Source organism: Protobothrops mucrosquamatus, unplaced genomic scaffold (assembly GCF_001527695.2).
Source record: "Protobothrops mucrosquamatus isolate PMUCROS unplaced genomic scaffold, P.Mucros_1.0 scaffold2802, whole genome shotgun sequence".
In the NCBI taxonomy this organism is placed as follows: domain Eukaryota; kingdom Metazoa; phylum Chordata; class Lepidosauria; order Squamata; family Viperidae; genus Protobothrops; species Protobothrops mucrosquamatus.
The window spans coordinates 27,649-48,906 of NW_015388837.1; the positions used below are offsets into that span (position 1 = coordinate 27,649).

A 21,258-nucleotide genomic window follows, 5' to 3' on the forward strand; every position below is an offset into this window, starting at 1 on the left:
AGTCTAAAATCTTTCCTATAATCCTTGCTGTTTGTTATGGGGACGGTCCCACTTCTCCGCCAGACACCTGTTTTGGATGACCTCGGGTCTCACGGTCCATGGATGGCTTCTTGAAACTCCCGTTTCTTTCCCAAGCTCTCCTCCCCCCCCTGTTTCTACGGCAAGTTGAACAGCAACACAGGTTAGCAACCATCTTAGCAATTCAACCTTGACAACCTGTAGTTTCCTTCTCGTTCTAATTTCTGTCCCCCCTCCAATCTCTTTTCAGAAAGAAGCTTCTTGGCGTTGGGCAAGGCGCCTACTTCTGACTACTTCTTACCTTGCTATTTCCTGTCAGCCGGAAAGACACGCCGAGACGCTTCGGAAGGCAGGCTGATGGTTGGCCGTTAACCTTGTCCAGGATGGCGATGGAGGAGGGAGCCCTGTTGGATTTGGGCCCCGCGATCCAGGCCAGGCCAAAGCCAGAGGTGACCTTGGACGTGGAAACGGAGGAGCAGGGAGAAGAGACAGACGTGCCCGCCGAGGAGGAGATGGCAGGATGGGAAGAGACCTCAGATTCCAGGGCAGGAGCGAAGGGCAGGGAACGCGCTGGGGCCTCCCAGACTGGAAGCACCAGGGCTTTTCTGATAAGGTCTCCAAGAGACTTGATTAAAGAAGAGTTGGACCTGGAGGGCTTTCCCCTTTCTGAGGACACTCAGTGGAAAGACTTCCTTAAGACGGTGGTGACTCCTGGACTTGGGTGCTCAAGCCTACAAGAGCTGAGCTCGTCTCTCCAGGCCTCTTCAGCAATACTTCCGGCCTCTGGGCAGATGAAGGCCAGAGACACCCGGCGCTTCACAGAAGAACGGGCGACCCAAACCCAGCCCGATTTCGGCGGGGAATCCCAAGGGCCCCACCGAGACCTGAAATCCTCCGAGCCGTTGAAAGAATGGTTTCCGGAGGCAGAGACTGTCGTCCTGGAGATTCAGCGCCAGCACTTCCGCCAGTTCCTCTACCAGGAGGCTAGGGGTCCCCGTGAGGCCTGCAGCCGCCTCTGGTTCCTCTGCTGCCGGTGGCTGAAGCCGGAGAGGCACACCAAGGAGCAGATCCTGGAGCTGCTGGTCCTGGAGCAGTTCCTGACCATCCTGCCCCCGGAGATCCAGAGTTGGGTGGTGGAGGGTTGCCCCCAAACCTGTGCCCAGGCAGTGGCTCTGGCCGAGGGCTTCCAGCAGAAGGAATGGGTACGTGAGATGCTGGGTGAGCAGGTGAGAAGGACGCGTGGTTTGGGATGAGGAATCGGAGGGTGCGGCCCTACCTAGAATTGCTTAGACCGGCCTCTCTCAACCGCGGCAACTTTAAGGTAGTAAGGACTTCAACTCCCAGAATTCCCTAGCCAGCACAGGTAGTCTTTGACTTATGATCAGAATTGAGCCTGCCCTGTTTGTTAAGCGAACCCGTTGTTCGCCATGGGCGTTTATTGCCAGAAGCCGGAAGTAAAATGATGCTTAAGCAGGAGAACCTATACCAGTGATGGCGAACCTTTTAGAGACCGAGTGGCCAAACTGCAACCCAAAGCCCACTTATGCATCGTCGGCTGCCGGGTGGGTGTGGCCCATTGGGTGGGTGTGGCCCATTGGGTGGGTGTGGCTGCGGTGGTAACAGCAGACTGGGTGGGACTAAAAAGTTCAATCAATCAATTCCAACTTTGCAAGATCTTTTTTTTTTCCCCCGAGAAATTGAAATTGACTGATTGATTGAACCTCTTTTTTTTGTACACAGCGGCGGAGGCCTAAAGTGAAAAGGTTTTATAAAACCCAGCTGAAGGCCTAGGACTGGGGCGACGGCGCGCGTGCCCACAGAGAGGGTTCTGAGTGCCGCCTCTGGCACCCGTGCCATAAATTCGCCACCACTGACCTATACCAGTGATGGTGAACCTTTTAGAGACCGAGTGCCCAAACTGCAACCCAAAACCCACTTATTTATCGCTGGGTGCCAGGTGGGCGTGGCCCACTGGGTGGGCGTGGCTGTGGTGGTCATGGCAGGTTGGGTGGGTGTGGCCAAGGTGGGCGTGATCACCTCGATGTTGCTCGTGGGGAGGGACGCCGGTGGGGGCTGGGCAGAGTTGGGGGAGATCCAGGGGGTCTCTGGCAGGTGGGGCGGTGGGCAGGAGGCTCGTCCTGCGGGGTGAGGCGAGGCAGGGCGGGAGTGCCATTGTCACAGGGAAAGGTGAGGCAGGGGCCGGGGCGGCTGCTGCCTGACACCATCAGCCCCTGCACACAGAGGCCAGCGAGCACATGGGTGCTGGGATGCATCTGGCCATGTGGGACCTCGCGATTTAGTGGGCAGCTGGTTGAAGAGGGACGGTTGCCATCTCCGGGGCATGGTGTGCGTGCCCACAGAGAGGGCTCTGAGTGCCGCCTCTGGCACGCCACGGTATCCAAGCGGTGGTGACTGGATATGGTAGAGTCTGTCCATTGACAGGTCAGAAGAGAACTTTTAGAGGTCACTACCTCGCGGGTGCTAAAGACCTCCGTTCGATAAGGTGACCAACTAACAGGAGTGACAGTTCTTCAAAGAGGAATTAAGGTCCAACGAAGAGAGGAACTATGTCAAAGATTGGTAACAAAGTCGTCCTGCCCTCTGGTGCTTTGGTGAACAACCTGGCCCCCTCTGCCTAGTGGCAGCCCCTCAGATACTGCAACACTATTGTGTCTCCCCTGTTTCTTCTTTTCTTTAGACTAGCCAAACCCAAGTCCTGCAGCCGTTCTTCGTATGTTTAGTCTCCAGGCCTTTGATCATCTTAGTTGCTCTTCTCTTTAATTTTTTCCAAACTCTCAACATCTTTTTTGTGATATGGTGACCAAAATTGGCTGCAGTATTCCAGGTGTGGTCTTACTAGGGTTTTATAAAGCGGTAATAATACCTTGCGTGATCTTGATTCTGTGCCTCTGTTTATACAACCCTGGATTGTATTAGCTTTTTTGGCTGCTGCTGCTGGACACTGCTGGCTCATGGTTAAGTGATCGTCCACTAAGACTCCAAGGTCCCTCTCACAGTTACTGTTTTTAAGCCAGATCTCGCCCAGTCTGTATTTGTGTGTTTGGTTTTCCCTGCCTAAATGTAAGACTTTGCTTTTCTCCATCATTTTGTTGGAGAGGGCAGATCCACATAAGTCATGTTTGAGCAGTGCCATATAGCTCTGTAGTGGAAGCAGAATAAGATCCATCATCCCCAATCCTCACAGTGGGCATCAGGTGCGGGATATTAAGAGCCTGCCTGTTCCCTTGTCTGGCTTCTGGTTTGTCTTTGTTCTTTGACTTAAAAAAAATAAATATGGCAGAGCCCTGGTTTCTGCCCACAAAACCCTTTGAGTGACGTCATTCTGGAGAATGGAAATGACGGGTATGGATCCCAAACTCAGTGCTGGCTTCCCCGCAAATCAGGGGTAGGCCACCTTGGCTCTTTTATGACTTGTGGACTTCAACTCCCAGAATTCCTGAGCCAGCCGTGCTGAGGGGAAAGGGGGAGGTTTCCAAGCTGAGCCATGTTGGCTCAGGAATTCTGGGAGTTGAAGTCCACGAGTCATAAAAGAGCCAAGGTTGCCTACCCCTGGGCTAGGCAGCCATGCTGGCTGGGGAATTCTGGGAGTTGAAGTCCACGAGTCATAAAAGAGCCAAGGTTGCCTACCCCTGCCCCAAATGAATTTGGTGCATTAGGATGGTGCATTGGACTTTGGAAAAGGGGTGTGAGTGTGCACATAGTCCTCGACTTACAACAATTTGTTTAGTGACCAAAGTTACAACAGCACTGAAAAAAGTGACTTATAACCGTTTTTCACACTTACGACCATGGCAGCATCCGCCCTGGTCACGTGATCAAAATTCGGACGCTTGGCAACTGGCATGTATTTATGACGGTTGCAGTGTCCCGGGGTCCTGTGATCCCCTTTTGTGACCTTCTGACAAGTGAAGTCAAGGGGGGACCCGGATTCACTTAACAACCGTGTCACTGACTTAACTGCAGAGATTCGCTTAAAACTGTGACAAGAATGATCACAAAATGGGGCAAAACTCATTTAACAATTGCTTTGCTTAGCCGTGGAAATTTGGGGCTCAATTGTTGTAAGTAGAGGAGTCCCTGTAGACTCCTGTTTTACAGGAGGACCATAGAACGTAGAATAATAGAGCTGGAAGGGACCTTGGAGGTCTTCTAGTCCAACCCCTTGCTCAAGCAGCAGACCCTATACCAGGGGTAGGCAACCTTGGCTCTTTTATGACTCGTGGACTTTAACTCCCAGAATTCCTGAGCCAGCCATGACTCAGCTTGGAAACCTCTCCCTTTCCCCTCAGCATGGCTGACTCAGGAATTCTGGGAGTTGAAGTCCACGAGTCATAAAAGAGCCACGGTTGCCTACCCCTGCACTAAACCATTTCAGACAACTGGCTGTCCAGTCTCTTCTTAAAAGCCTCCACAACTTTTGAAGGCAAAGCTGTTCCATTGTTTGATTGCTCTAACCCAGGGGTGTCAAACTGCCGGCCCGTGGGCCAGACGCATCATCAGGAAACCGCGCCCATCCCATTGCCAGCAATGGGAAAAAAGCTCCGATACATCACGCGACGTGACGTTGCGAGTTTGACACGTCTGCTCTAACCCTTAGGAATTTTCTCCTTAATTCTAGGTTGCTTCTCTCCTTGGTTAGTTCCCATCCATTGCTTCTTGTCTTGCCTTTTGGTGTTTTGGAAAATAGTTGGACAAGGAAGGAGTTTTTTGCAGGCTCTGTGATAATGGGCGTGTCAACGCTGCTAACATCGGATGTTTTTGCTTTGACAACAGTTGGAGATGCAACCATTTTCTCCTTATGTTTTACTTTTAGAGTTAGAGTTAGAGTTAGATGATGCTGGGGGGAGGAATGTGCATGAGAGTTTAGCTAGACATAACAATATTGGATCTAGTGTGTGAACCAAGGTTATTGAAATAAGAGATGATAAGAATTGGGTTGGAGAACAAGAGGGAAAGCCTGCATTTCAAACTAATTGGAGAATGTGATTTATGATTGTTAATTGGAGGAGGGAATTGTGCTTTGATACTATGTGCTCAGGGGAGGGGAATTCAATTTTTGGCTTCGACTGTGTTAATGCCGATGCTATGCTTCTCAAATAAAGATTCTTTAAGGTAAACAATGCCTCGAAGTTCTTTGAAGAGTTTCATCTGTCGGAACCATGACAGGGTGGTGGGAATAGAGGAGGGGGCTTCCTACCCAACAAGGGGGCCAGCTAGATGTCCTTTAAGTCCTCTCTGCTTCTTTGATCTTAGCATTTTCTTTTCTATGGCAGGTGTCAAAGAAAGAGCCAGCCCTGAATTTTTCTGGGTCCAAGCAGGAGTCCTTGGCTTGTCAACAGGGAGATGACAATGGACTTTCCCCCATCCAAGGTAAGTTATTTGATGGGGAAGCTTCATCTTTTTCACTGGCAAAGCATGAAGGATGCCCTAACTCTGTCTGGATTTGCCCAAGGGGAGCTGGATTGAATATACCTTTGTTGTAGAAGTGCAATCAGGTTTTTTAACTAGGCTGCCTCTCTTTTGGTCTGTATTTTTGTTTTTGGTCCTTGCAAAGCTCCATCATAAAATTCACCAAAGCATTCCTCAGATGAAAAAACTACCATCTTGGGCCCAAAGAACACATATCATATAGGCTAGGGCAGGGGTAGGCAACCTTGGCTGTTCTATGACTCGTGGACTTCAACTCCCACAATTCCTGAGTCAGCTATGCTGAGGGGAAAGGGAGAGGTTTCCTAGCTGAGCCATGTTGGCTCAGGAATTCTGGGAGTTGAAGTCCATGAGTCATAAAAGAGCCAAGGTTGCCTAGCCCTGGGCTAGGGGCATCCAAACTTGCAACTTGAAAGACTTTCAACTCAGAATTCCCCAGCCAGTTGTTCTGTCTGGGGAATTCTGGGAGTTGAAGTCCACAAGTCTTAAAGTTGCCAAGTTTTGAGACCTTTGATATAGGTGAATAAGCCTAGAGTTCTCCAACATTGAAATGTAGCCAAAGTGGGCATCTGATTTCCAGAAAGTTGAGTTTAAGGTTCTGGTGAATAGCTTGGAAGTGTGAAGCCAAATGGATATGCTGGATTTTCCCCTTTCTCTTATTCTTTTCCTCAGGTGAATCCTTGAGGAGCGCCAATAAAGCCACCGATCCACCAGAAGTTTCAGGAGAAGGCACCAATGGAATAGTGAAAGGGAACTTGGGCGCGAAGGATTCCCAGAGCGGTGATCTGCAAGACGTTCCCAGAATTTGGAAGGGATTTGAAGGAGAGCATTCTCCAGAGAAGAACATCGGGAAGGCCATTCTTGGTGAGGGCGCTGAGATTGTCGGAGAAAACACAGATCTGAAGAGAATCCATCAAGTGAAGAGCGAGGCTGCCGGAGTAGCTGACCGTAACTCAGATATCATTGAATTTCAGGTGACCCACACAGGGAACATGCCTTATAAATGTCCGGATTGCGGGAAGAGTTTTAATTACAGCACCAGTCTGGTTAGACACCAGAGAATCCACACCGGAGAAAAACCGTACAAATGTCTGGATTGCGGCAAATGTTTCTGCCAGAGCTCGGGCCTCACAATTCACCAGAGAATCCACGCCGGGGAGAAGGCCTACCAGTGCCTGGATTGCGGGAAAAATTTCCGGGTGAAGTCGCACTTGATTAGGCACTCCATCATCCACAAGGGGGAGAAGCCGTACAAGTGTCCGGAATGCGGCGTCAGCTTCTGCGAACGATCGGAGCTTCGAATCCACCAGAGGATCCACACGGGAGAAAAACCCTACCACTGTGCCGACTGCGGGAAAAACTTTTGCCGGAAGGCGGATCTGACGCTCCACCAGAGGATCCACACCGGGGAGATGCCTTACACATGCTTGGAATGTGGGAAAGGGTTTCGCTGGAGCTCCAACCTAATCACGCACCAGAAAACCCACACCGGTGTGAAGCCGTTTGAGTGCGCCGAGTGCGGGAAGAGCTACTACTCTAACATGAGTCTCATTCGGCACCAGCGGGTCCACACCGGGGGCACCCCGTATATCTGTTCGGACTGCGGGAAAAGTTTCTGCGACAGCACCAGTCTCACCAGGCACCAGAAGATCCACACGGGGGAAAAACCGTACGTCTGCCTGGATTGCGGGAAAAGCTTCAACCGTAACTCGAACCTCATTTCGCACCAGCGGACTCACACGGGGGTCAAGCCGTTCCTGTGTACCAACTGCGGGAAGAACTTCCGGTCAAAATCAGAACTTCACCGGCATTACACGGTTCACACGGGAGAGAAAAGCGAAAAGATTTTGGCGGGGGACACACTAGAAGGTCCTGCTCACGAGAAAACAAACAGCGAACTGGGAATTAGGAACGAATAGAGGGGGGAGGGCAGGGGTGTGTGGCAAAGGGAAAGGAGACCACCCAGAACAAACTTGAGATTTTGAGTAATTCTTGGAAATCACCCATAAAGGGCATCTTTTCATTAGAAAACCTAAAGCCTTTGGAAGCGCCATCCAGCCCTTTGTGAAACTATTGGTTGTCCCTTCAGCTGTTTTTCCTCGTTTTTCTTCTACAACAGGGGTCTCCAAACTTGTAAGACTTTGTGGACTTCCCTAGTATGGCTGGGGAATTCTGGGAGTTGAAGTCCACAAGTTGAATTCTAGGAATTGAAAGTCCACAAAAGTCTTAAAAGTTGCCAAGTTTGGAGATCCCTTTTCTACAACCAAGTGTCAAAAGGTTTATGGGCTATTTTTTTAAAAACAAAAAAAACAAACGCACAAACACTTGTCCCTTCCACTTGGGAAAACAATCTAATGTTTACATCAGGAATTTTTGCTCCTTTGATACGGAATTATGAATATGATTTTGTTATTTTCGTACGGTGTTTTGGGGGGGAGGGGGTACATTTTTGTCTTAAGGCGCTTACGTCCTTGTATAAGGACCCTCGGCTGGCTGACACTTAATAGGCTTTCTCCCTATCAAGGGAGATCTTGATTCAGACTTCCGTTTTTCCTTAAAAAGGAAGTGGGGGATATAGCTCTTAAAACATCGGACTAAAGATTCCTTCATTTGTCTACGTTGGTGCTCAGGTGGGATACTGGGTAATCTTTCCAGATTTGTAAATCTGGTTGGTAATCCCTTGAAGATTGAGCAGGAAACTTTAGCATTTTCTTTCTTGGATCACCCTAGGGCAGGGGTAGGCAACCTTGGCTCTTTTATGACTCGTGGACTTCAACTCCCAGAATTCCTGAGCCAGCATGAGGGAAACTTTGGCCCCTTCATGACTCGTGGACTTCAACTCCCAGAATTCCTGAGCCAGCATGAGGGCAACTTTGGCCCCTTCATGACTTGTGGACTTCAACTCCCAGAATTCCTGAGCCAGCATGGCTCAGCTTGGAAACCTCTCCCTTTCCCCTCAGCATGGCTGGCTCAGGAATTCTGGGAGTTGAAGTCCACGAGTCATAAAAGAGCCAAGATTGCTTACCCCTGCCCTAGGGCAGTATTTTTCAACCTTGATAGTTTTAAATTATGTGGGCTTCAACTCCCAGAATTCCCCAGCAGGGCTGGCTGGGGAATTTTGGGAATTGAAGTCCACGCAACTTAAAATTGCCAAGGTTGAAAAACACTGCTCTAGGACCCTTTATGTGATAAATCTTAAAAGAGATTTCCTGTTTACAATCGTATATAGAAATGATATAGTACCTGGCTTCTACTTTATCTACACAATGTGATTTTTTTTTCTGGAAGTACTTAATTAAGTTATTAGGAAGGCCAAAATAAGGCATTTAAAATCTATTGTTTAAAACCAAGCATTCGTGGTTTTCTGTTCTGCTCAAATGATGGTTTCTAATCATCATCTGTACTTTTATTTTTAATACTTTGAGAAAAAGTTTTTCCTTTAAGTGCACGGTCTGTCCCAGCTTGCCACTTGCTTCCCCCTCCCTTTTATAATGATATGTTTTGAACAATTAACTGAGTAAAACTCATTAAAGAGCTGTTTCTGACACTGGTGCTGTTATTTAAATCATGATTTCCCATATGAAAAAAAAAAACAAGATGAGAGAGTATCTATGGAGATTCTCAGTCATCCACATCGTGGTTGTCCCAAAGGTGCTTTTTTCAAGCGGCAACTGGACTTTCTTGTTTTTTCTTTGAAGACGTTTGGCTTCTCATCCAAGAAGCTTCTTCAGCTCTGACTGGATGGTGGGGAATGGAAGGATTTATACTCCTTTGCAGACAGCTGGTCATTTGCCTTCTTTTAGAGAGTCCTTGAGGCCACCTGGAGGTACTCAAATGGTAATAATAATAATAATAATAATAATAATAATAATAAGTTGGAAGGGACCTTGGAGGTCATCTAGTCCAACCCCCTGCTCAGGCAGGAAACCCTGTACCATTTCAGACAAATGGCTGTCCAGTCTCTTCTTAAAAACTTCCAGTGTTGGAGGATTCACCGCTTCTGGAGGCAGGTTGTTCCACTGGTTAATTGTTCTAACTGTCAGGAAGTTTCTCCTTAGTTCTAGGTTGCTTCTCTCCGACAAGCTCAGAGAACGAATCTTCGCCCTCATCCTACATCAGAGCTAGAGATAGTCGCCACTATTGGAAACCACTATTGCAGCATCCCCAGAGTCACCTGATCAAAATTCGGATGCTTGGCCACTGGCTCATATTTACGACGGTTGCAGCGTCCCGGAGTCATGTGATCACCAAGCAAAGTCAATGGGGAAGCCAGCTTCTCTTGACCGCCATATTACTGCAGTGATTCACTTAACAGCTGTGGCAAGAAAGAGGGCCAAACACCTCAGAACTGTCTCTCTTAGTAACAAGAAATTTGGAGGGCAATTGTGATCGTACATCCAGGACTACCTGTACCATCGTTAACCTTCTCTCCTATTGCTTCCAGGCTAGGTAACATCTTCAGCGGAGTTTAGGGGATATCAGTGTCCGTGTTCCTCTGTTTATAAGGGCTTCAGGTGTGGGTGTGTCAAGTGAGTGTCAACTGTCCAGTTGGCATGTCCAGAAAAAGAAACGCCTGGAACATAATAAATAAATAAATAAATAAAAATAATAATGATAATGATAATAATGATAATAATAATAATGATAATAATAATGTTAGAAGGGACCTTGGAAGTCATCTAGTCCACCCCCCTGCTCAGGCAGGAAACCCTATACCATTTCGGACTAATGGCTGTCCAGTCTTTCTAGAGTCTTTGATCAGCAAAGTCAATGGGGAAGCCCGATTCACTTAACACAGTGGTTCTCAACCTTCTTAATGCCGCGACCCCAACCGGTCGTAAGTCGAGGACTAAACCAGTCGTAAGTCGAGGACTAAACCGGTCGTAAGTCAACTTTCCCTGCCCGGGAGCGCCGCACATGCGTGGTTCCGCCCACTGCGCTGGCCAAGGCATAGCTGGCAAGCGGCAGAGACGGAGTAGGCCGACCACCAGCTGGCCCAGCCCAAGGGAGGTAAGGCACCCGCCGGAAAAGGGGAAAAAATGGTGGACAAAAAAAATGGCGGACAAAAAAAATGGCGGACAGCCTTGCTTGGTGACCCCCGTGAAATGGCCGATCGACCCCAAATGGGGTCCCGACCCACAGGTTGAGAACCACTGACTTAACAACTATGTTGCTAACTTAATAGCAGCAATGATTCACTTAATAACTGTGGCAGAAATGGTCGTAAAATGGGGCAAAATTAACTTAACAACTGGCTTGCTTGGCAACAGAAATTCTGGCCGTAAATTGAGGACTACCTGTATTGAATTCTTCCCATGGATGTCTTATCAGTATAAGCTTGGGCAACCCTCTGAGATTCCCCTGGGATTTGGCAGTATATTATACTAAGGAATAGAATTAGAATTAGAATCTTTATTGTCACTTTAAATGTACACTAATCAGCATACATTAAGATGAAATGTCATTGCATTCAGCTCTCCAAAAAATACCATTAGACATATATTCACACGCTCAAGCATACATGTATGACACAGAGAAGCATTACAGTCTAGTTCGAGTGGATGGCGGGGGAAAAAATGAATAAGAGTTGGAAGGGACCTTAGAGGTCATCTAGTCTAGCCCAACCCCCTGCTCACGCAGGAGACCCTGTACCCATTCCAGACAAGCGTCTGTCTAGTCTCTTCTTAAAAGCCTCCAGTGATGGAGCATGGATGAATGAGCGAATGAATGAATGAATGAATGAAACAACTAACTACACGGACGTGCCTCGAAAAACTCCAGGAATCAGATCAGGGACTGGAAGGGTTAAACATCCGAGTCGGGAGTCCTAGAGAAGCCGGGAAGCGGGAGCTCAGCCTCCGAGTCGTTAAGCAACTTCCTGGCTCCGCCCACGGCATTGATCGCTCCTTCGGGGCACGCGAGCGCCCGGTTGCAAATGCTGCACGCGTGCGGCGTTCCCGGCAGTGGGGATCGCGTACCCCCTTTTTTTGGCGGGAGGGGAAGCGGGGGGGGGGAGCTTCGTCTTTTCGGTATTTTCCAGCAGTGCGAAAAAGTTGGCGGGGCGACCCTCCCTCTGGAGTCCCAGGACGAGTTCAGGCGGGACTGCAGCTCTGCTGGTTGGTTCAGGTAGTTGGGAGGGCACCGGCGCTGAATCCCAGGGGTGAATCAACCGTGGTTTATACCAGTGTTTCTCAACCTTGACAATTTTAAGGCATGTGGACTTCAACTCCCAGAATTCCACAGCCAGCATCGCTGGCTGTGGAATTCTGGGAGTTGAAGTCCACATGCCTTAAAATTGTCAAGGTTGAGAAACACTGGTTTATACTATAGTTTAGCCCGTGTGAACTCCACCGACTGGGGTTTGTAAATACAGTTTATAGCTCAGCTTGTGATGGGAATGCAGTCACTTGTCTGAGATGGTATATAGGTTCTCCTGCTTGAGCAGGGGCTGGACTAGAAAACTTCAAAGGTCCCTTCTAACTTCTATTCTATTCTATTCTTTATATTCTATATTCTATTCTATATTCTATATTCCTATTCTATCCTATCCTATACTTCTATTCTATTCTATTCTATTCTATATTCTATATTCCTATTCTATCCTATCCTATACTTCTATTCTATTCTATTCTATTCTAGTCTAGTCTAGTCTATTCTATTCTATTAAGAAGAGACTGGATAGCCATTTGTCTGAAATGGTACAGGGTTTCCTGCCTGAGCAGGGGGTTGGACTAGATGACCTCCAAGGTCACTTCCAACTTTATTATTATTATTATTGTTGTTGTTGTTGTTGTTGTTGTTATTCTGTTTTCTATTTTCTATTTTCTATTCTATGCTATATTCTATTCTATTCTGTTCTATTCTATTCTATACTCCTATTCTATATTCTATATATTCTATTCTGTTCCTATTCCTATTCCTATTCCTATTCTACATGTAAGCCAGGATTTGGGGTTCGATATGTGATGGGATCTTGGTTGAGGAGTGTGAACTAGGATTTATAGATTTTGGCTGTGGCTTGTTCTCCAAGCTTGTTTCAATATAGTTTCTGAATGTTTCGTTGCCAAACTAGGTAACATCACCAGAAGGATTTAATTGTGCTATCCTCCTTAGCTCATAAGCGTCTCGTGTGCCAGTGTGGTCAGTTGTTTGGAGCTATATGACCACATCCCTTAAAAATTTTGGTTATGAGGCTGGGCCTTGTTGTCACACAGAACGACGCTGCTCTGAGGTTGAATGGTGAATCCCGAACTCTTCTGGGTGACTGGGCTCCGAAATGTAACATTGCCAGATTTGAGGAAATGACTTTTTCTGTCCTTGATTTCTTAGTAGGCGGCAATGGCTGCGGAAGAGATGGAAGTCCCTTTGGGTCCCTCGTCCCAGGATGCTAGCACACAACGCTGGGTCAAAGAGGAACCGGCTGAGGAGACGCGCAACTGCTGGAGTCCCCTGGGACTTATCAAAGTGGAGCAGGTTTTTCTCCTGCCGCATGAATGCCCACAAACAGAGAGGGATGCTGCGAACTCTCCTGTTGGGGAACCGCCTGCTGGTGGTCAGTGGTCTTCAAGAGAGCAAAGGATGCTGGTTCTGCCCAGCCCTCCAAGAGAGATCCAACTGGTGTCTCCTGATCCCGGGTCTGCAACACCACAGGTGCACGAGAGCCTTGGATCCTGTGGAGCATCCAGGCCGGTGAAGGAGGAGGTCCTCGGCCCGGAAGGACAGCGCCAGCTTTTCCGCGGATTCCTCTTCCACGAGGCCAAGGAACCGAAAGAGGTTTACCAGCGACTCTCCGGACTTTGCAGGCGTTGGTTGCAGCCCGAGAGGAGTACCAAGGAGCAGATGCTGGAGCTGGTGGTGCTGGAGCAGTTTGTGGCCATCCTGCCCCCGGGGCTCCAGGGCTGGGTGAGAGGCGAAGAGCCGGACACCTGCCTCCAAGCAGTGGCCTTAGCCGAGGAGTTCTTACGGAGGCCGGAGCAGGTGAGGACATCAGGCTGCCTTTGAGGGGCGGTTTGAAGGAGTGGGGAGGAGTCAGCCTCGGGATGCAGATCTCGTATTGAATGCCGAGGGTCCTGGGTTCAGCCCCTGGCAGGCAGGGAGGGGAACGAAAAGAAGCCCCTGCTTGTGACTTTTGGAGGCCTGATAGAATAATAGGCGCTGGTAGAAGATGTATTGATGGAGTATGGCCTACTCCTGCTTCCCATGCTCCTAGTCCTCTTGAGGTTTTGGTTTCTGTTATTTTGTGTGAATTCCATTTACCTGTAAACCACAGGTCCTCTGTTTAACCCTGGCCTGCCACTGAGAAGCTCTATCCTTACTACAGGCAATCCTTGACTTACGACCACAGTATTCCTGTTAGTAAGCCAAGACAGCTGTTTTGCCCCATTTTACAACCTTTCTTGCCACACTTGTTAAGTGAATCCCTGCGGTTGTTAAGTTAGTAACACGGCTGTTAAGTGAATCTGGCTTCCCCATTGATTTTGCTTGTCAGAAGCTTAGAAAAGGGGATCAGGGGACACCAGGACACTGCGACCGTCATAAATATGAGTCAGTTGCCAAGGGTCTGAATTTTGATCAGGTGATTACGGGGGGAATGCTGCAACGGTTGTTGAGTGTGAAAAATGATCATAAGTCCCTTTTTTCAGTACCGTTGTAACTTGGAACGGTCACTGAATGAACTGTTGTAAGTCGAGGACCACCTGTATGCTGTACAAAAACCAAGGAGACTCGGCAAAAATGGTGCACCCGACAGGCAATGCATCTTTCCTCTTTTCCTTACTAAGGGATAAAGCCTGCAACCTTCCTGTCAGCTTTAAGAGGCAGGCCAGACAGGAAGCGCCACCTGGATAAACTAACACTACTTTAAATTAATAAAAAAATTTCAAGTCTGAAAGTACAATTTTTGTGCAGTCTCCTTTACAGCCTGACAAACTATGGAGGGTCCCTTCCGAACCTCTTGCCCCACCCATTTTGCAGGTGCAGGCTAGGCTCCCTCTTATCTGACCCTGGACATGATTTTGTTCACCCAGTCCCCCAAGATCAGGGATAGGCCACCTCGGCTCTTTTATGACTCGTGGACTTCAACTCCCAGAATTCCTGAGCCAGCATGGCTCAGCTTGGAAACCTCTCCCTTTCCCCTCAGCATGGCTGGCTCAGGAATTCTGGGAGTTGAAGTCCACCAGTCATAAAAGAGCCAAGGTTGCCTACCCCTGCGCCAAGGTCATTTCCAAATATTGTTGCACTTCTGAATACAATATGGCAACGATCCCCAACCTTTGTGGCTTGGCGGCCTGGCTGGGGGTGGTGGTGGAGTGGAGAAGAGAACTGGGCCACGCAAGCGGCGGGCCTGTGCACACACACATGCACACACACATGCACACACACATGCACACATAGTTCGACTGCAAGTTGAGCTACATGGGCATGCGGGTGCACACACTGGCCTGCCACTCACGCAAGTTGAGACGCACCTGCGCCTGCACGCTGGCCTGCCTTTCTTTGGCCCAGTTCTGAACAGGCCATGGCTTGGGGTTTAGGAACCCCTGCAATATGGGCTGGACCAGGGGTAGGCCACCTTGGCTCTTTTATGGCTTGTGGACTTCAACTCCCAGAATTCCTGAGCCAACATGGCTCAGCTTGGAAACCTCTCCCTTTCCCCTCAGCGTGGCTGGCTCAGGAATTCTGGGAGTTGAAGTCCACCAGTCATAAAAGAGCCAAGGTTGCCTACCCCTGGGCTGGACCTTTGGCTGGATCAAGAGGTGCCTTCCGGACACAGCCACAGCCTGGCTCTGGGGAGATCCTATAATCTGATCCTAAATTAAGACTGAAGCTGGAAAGCTTATAACAGCCTCCCTGCTTACCGTTCTACCCCCGTCCCTTCGACCTGATTGATCAGGATCCTTTTGTTTCCAGAAGCTGTTCTCTGAAGTATCCAGTAATCTCGCAGAAGGACCAAGTGACCTGCTGGATACCAGTCCCCAACAATTGTACAACCAGCCCACACAAGAAGATACCAGGGACGTTGGCATTATGGGTGAGCACTTTGTTTTTTTGTATTGTTCACATTCTTTTTTTTATATATATAAGATTTTTATTGATTTTTTTTTATACATTCAATAGTACTTGTTCAACAAACGTGCTGTCTGAGTGTACATTCACTAATACAAATTTAATTCCTAATCCTTTATTCTTTCCTCTAGCCATTGATAAAATAAGTCCCAAGTTTGATAATAATAATTATAATAATAAAGTTGGAAGGGACCTTGGAGGTCATCTAGTCCAACCCCCTGCTCAGGCAGGAAACCCTATACCATTTCAGACAAATGGCTGTCCAGTCTCTTCTTAAAAACCTCCAGTGTTGGAGCATTCACCGTTTCTGGAGGCAGGTTGTTCCACTGGTTAATTGTTCTAACTGTCAGGAAGTTTCTCCTTAGTTCTAGGTTGCTTCTCTCCTTGATTATTTTCCACCCATTGCTTCTTGTCCTGCCTTCAGGCGCCTTGGAGAATAGCTTGACTCCTTCTTCTTTGTGGCAGCCCCCGAGATATTGGAACACTGCTATCATGTCCCCCCTCGTCCTTCTCTTCATTAAACTAGACATACCCAATTCCAGCAACCGTTCCTCATATGTTTTAGCCTCCAGTCCCCTCATCATCTTTGTTGCTTTTCTCTGTACTCTTTCTGTACTCTGTACTCTGATAATATTCCGTTTCTTTTTTTTCTTTCAACCTCAAAGTCGGTCTATCCATCTCCGCACATTCTAGTATTTTTTTTTTAATTATTCCTTCCTCTGATGGTATTTCTTCATTTTTCCAATACTGCGCGAATATAATTCTTCCGCTGTTTTACATGTAAAATCAAATATGTGCTTTGTTTATCAGTCTTTTCTGGCATTATACCTAATAAAAAAAGTTCAGGTTTAAAATCTACATATTTTCCCAACATCTTTTCTAGCCACATATGTATTTTTTTTCCAATAACTCTTTGCTTTGGCACATGTCCACCAAACATGGTAATAAGTACCTGACTTATGTTTGCATTTCCAACATCTATCTGACATGTTTTTTAAACAGTTTTGCTAATCTTGCTGGCGGTTTTCTTTATTTATTAGTCATATCTTTGTGCCACCAGCATCCATGGTTGTTCTTTGCAAACGGCTATACACAGCACTGTAATATCCCACTTTTTCATCTCAAGGGCAGTTCTGCAGTCTTACAAATTACAGGGACAGGTAATCCTCGAGTTACGAATGTAACGGAGCCTGTCAATTACATTTGTAACCCGAGGATTCGTAGGAATGAATCATGTAAATTGAGGAAAGGCCTTTGCTGCCGTGAACGGAGGCCCGGAGGGACGCCCGTGCCCCTCCCGGCCTCCGTTCTTGGTGGCGAAGGCTTTTTTGCAAAGATGGCAAAAGGCTCTGCAAACGGAGGGAAGGCTTCGGTGCTTCAGGCCTTCCCTCTGTTTGCCAAGCCTTTTGCCGCAAAACTCGTCCAGGCCTCCGTTTGCACAGAACAGAGGCCTAAAGTACCGCGAGATCACACGAGATCAGTAGCGCGAGGTCTCACGCTACTGATCTCGTCTGATGTCACGGTACTTTAGGCCAAGGCTTTTCAACCTTTTCACCCATTGTACCACTTTTAGGATATGGCAACATCTGAGTACCACCAGTCGCCTAGCAAGGTGTCAAAAACTTGACAAAAAAAAAAAAAAGGAAAAAAGTGATAAAGTACAGGTAGTCCTCGACTTACAACAGTTCGCTTAGTGACTGTTCGAAGTTACAATGGCACTGAAAAAGTGCCCCCCAAGCCACAGCCGAGCAAGACAGCGCCCGTCGGCGCTCTTCCTCCTGTCCGAGGTTTTCATTGTTGTGAGCATTTCTGTTGAGGATTGGCAGTGGGGGTGGGGTGTGTGGGGGTATTTGGTTTTTATTCCCCCCCGTCTGCTGGGTGGTTGCAGCAGGTTTTGGTCACTTCACATGACCCTGGGACACTGTGACCGTCATAAATATGAATCAGTTGCCAAGCATCTGAATGTAAATCACAAGACCCTGGAGATGCTGCAACATTCCAGCTGATCGGCGCTTCTTCTGGGTTCAGCAGAAGCCCCAGAATCAGTGCTGCTTTCCAGCTGATTGGTGCTTCTTCTGAGCTCAGCAGAAGCACCAGGATCAGCGCCGAGCTCCAGCTGGAGCCTGACACTGATCCTGGCGCTTCCACTGAGCCCTGACAGCCCCGAAGAAGCACCGATCAGCTGGAAAGCGGCACTGATCCTGGCGCTTCTGCTGAGCCCTGACAGCCCTGCAGCTCCAGCCATCTCTCGCTCAGGCTTGTGCGATGCTACCACCGGTTCAGCTCATTCCCCTCCCCTGCTACTTTTCTAGGATGGTCGCCTACCACCTGCCAGATGCAAATGTACCACAGGTGGTACCCGTACCACTGGTTGAAAAGCCCTGTTTTAGGCCTCTGTTCCATGCGAACGCACTGAAGGCCAAGAGACCGAAGGCTCGCTCGATCTTCGCAAGGCGCGTATCCACAGGCCCGGTGCCTGTCCCTAAGTGAACTGTCGTAACTTGAGGATTACCTGTAGTCCTTGACTTAAGATGGTAATTAAACCTGGAATGACAGTCACAGTAACGGCATTCGTTAAGCAACAACTGGGCCTGTCAGACTGGCCACAGCCCGCTCCCTAAGAAAGAACGGCCCCTGACTCCATAGGTGTTAGAGAAAAGGTACTTTTACTAGAGATGGTGAGTGTAGCGTGAGCGGGGCAAGCTCTGGAGAAAAACCGGGCGAAAGTCATATACTGAAAGCGATTCCCAATGTCCAAAACCCTCCCCCCTGTGGGAGTCGTCCAATCAGGGTCTGTTCTGATGTTTTGGGAAAGCGGGGCCTCAGACGCCGCCATCCGTTCCTTTCTCAGGGCCGGCGTCCTTGAAGGCAGGCAGATGGCTCGGTTCGGCATCCGGTCTGGTTCCCATTAGTGTCCGTACTCCGCCAAATTCCCACAGCGTCCTTTCACACCTCCAGCACTCCTCCTCCTCTCCCAAATGCGCCCTCCCCTTTGGTGATGGCAGTTGCTAGCGAGCTCAAAGAAAGCGACGATGGGCATCTGACAGATGGGCCCGGTTTTATGACCTCTTTTGGCGGTTGTTAAGCAAATCCATTGGCCACAGTGGGTGTCTTTTGCCATAAACTGGAAATAAACACTGGTTTCCGGCAAAAAAAAAACCCCAAATATTGTAAATTGTGGTCAGGTGACTGCAGGACACAGCAAACGTGACTGGGGGGGGGGGCAGCCATTGGAACTTTATGTTGGGTTGCAAGTAACTCTGTGGAGGACTATCGTAACTGCAAATCGTCATTAAGCGACTGATCTTAAATCAAGGACTTCCTCTAAACCAGTGGCTCTCAACCTTTTCTATACCCCGTACCCCTAGAACCCTTCTGATATATTCTCGCACCCCTTACAAAAGTTGGAAATAACAGCAATTATGCACTATATACAAAATATACACTATAATTTTGAAAAACGCAAGTTTTTGCACCCCCTGGAATATAGTCTCGCGCCCCCGGTTGGGAACCCCTGCTGTAAACAATTCAGCAATTACTCTTGTCTTCTCAATTTCTTGCTGTTATTGTTATTATTTTTTTTGCTTTCCGAGTGTGATGCTTTGTTGTATATTTTCCAGCTGGGTGCCTTCGGGATGTGGGGGAAAGGAACCCACACCTGGAACTGGCTGATCCCGTCGAATGCCAAGGACTGGCTGCTGAAAACCGTTCCTCGTGTCAGCCCAGCGGAGAGATTTCCGTAAGTCAGCCTGAAGCGAAGCAACGAGAAGGCGATGCCATTCCTTCTTGGAAAAACGATTCCTGTAAAAGAAAAGACGGAGTCCGCAGGGGCAAAGAACCCGATTTACATCCTCTGGATGGGAAGTCCTTGAGCTGGACCCCAGATTCTATTTCCCCAAAAAGAAAGCAGCCAGGAAAAAAAGGACACAAAGGTTTCGGGTATATTTTGAGATCCAGCCCCGTAACTCACGGAGGCCTCATCCAGACGACCGGAAAACTCCATTCCTGCTCGTATGGCGGTCAAAGGGGTGGTGAGATCTCGGTCTTTGCTCTTCCTTCCAAAAGCCACTCCAGAGAGAAGCCTTACAGATGCTCCGAGTGCGGGAAACGCTTCCGCCACCCCAGCGGTTTCACCAGTCACCTCAGAAGCCACAGGGGAGAAAAGCTGCCTCAGGACCTGTGTAATGAGAAGAGCATCAGCACCCACTCGGACCCGTGCAGGGCTGGTCGATCCCCAGCTGTCGAAAAACGCGGGACATCGTTTTGCCAGAACTCCCAGCTCCTGGCCCACCAGAGGGTGCGCTCGGGCGAGCAGCCCTCCCGGTGCTTCGAGTGTGGGAAGATCTTCAGCTCAAGCGCGCACCTCAACGGGCACCAGTGCGTCGACATGCGCGTGAAAGCCTTGATCTGTTCCGATTGTGGAAAGACCTTCAGTGGGAAGTCACACCTCATCCGGCACCAACGGATCCACACCGGAGAGAATCTGTTTAAGTGCCCGGAATGTGGCAAAAACTTCTGTGTGACTTCGGACCTCGCTGCGCACGTGCGAATCCACACCGGCCACAAACCCTACAAATGCCTGGACTGTGGGAAGAGTTTCACCCAGAAGCAGCACCTGACCAGCCACCGGCGGACTCACACGGGCGAAAAACCCTACGTGTGCGCGCACTGCGGCAAAGGCTTCAGTGTGAGCTCCAACCTCAACACCCACGAGCGGACCCACACGGGAGTCAGGCCCTTTCAGTGCTCCGAATGTGGGAAACGCTTCAAACAAAAATCACATCTCACCGTCCACCAGAGACACCACACAGGGGAGAGGCCTTATTCATGTGTTGATTGTGGGAAAGGTTTCGGATCCAGCTCAAATCTTGTGGCCCACATGTGGACCCACGTTGGAGACAAAGTTTAGATACCCTCAGATAATTTTGATGGGAGAGAAAAATGCCAAGCTCGTCTGTCTCTTACTCTCTTCCAGCTCAATATTTATCTGCAGAGTTTCAACTTTAGCTTGACACATTGATACAGATATCAATGTGAGTGAAAATTAAGGAACTGTAAAAAAAACAACAACACTTTGCATATAGATAGCTAGGTGTTTTGTATAGAAATATTTGTATTAAAAGGCCTGTAAAATTTGTCAAGCTAAAGTATTAGAAATCAACAGAGATTACTTACCTGAAAACCATGTTTTATTAACAATAAAACATCACTGTACTTTAGAGAAATGTGGATTTGTGTTTGAAATGTTCCTTTTCCTATCTCTCCAACAACTTCACCACTCATTTTGGTCACACATGTGCTCCTAAATTGTACTACCCTGGAAAATGGATTCATTCAATAGGATCCTATGTAAGCAGATGGAGAAACAATATTTTGAGGAAGTTTATCGTTTTTTTATTGCTCCATTCCTCTTCATTTTTTCCCTAAGAGGATATGCTTGAATGACTCTTCTTATTCCACCCTTTTCAGAGAGTCAAACACATTCTATGTCTGTTTTCACACAGCAGGCTAACACCTATTGTGTTAGCCTTGGTTTTAAGTTGATGTTAGCGTAACTGCGAAATCCAGCCGCTTTAGGTGTAAACCAGCATCATGGCTCAATATGTTGTGTGAATCCAGGCAATAATGGTTTATTAGAATAATTGTTGGCTGGGAACTACCCAAAATTTGATATAAAATGGGCAGCTGTGCAAATAGCCCTCGACTTACAACTGGTGGCTTAAAAAC

General features: G+C 48.2%; 1 protein-coding gene across 1 annotated transcript; it reads left to right on the plus strand.

Moving 5' to 3' along the window:
* Positions 1-401: 401 nt before the first annotated feature.
* LOC107296430 (zinc finger protein 345-like) lies at positions 402-20,440 on the plus strand. Its single transcript, XM_029286062.1, has 5 exons — positions 402-1,244; positions 5,313-5,409; positions 6,139-7,170; positions 17,572-17,576; positions 19,973-20,440. The coding sequence occupies exons 1-5, from the start codon at positions 402-404 to the stop codon at positions 20,438-20,440; spliced, it is 2,445 nt and encodes an 814-aa protein (XP_029141895.1).
* Positions 20,441-21,258: the final 818 nt, after the last annotated feature.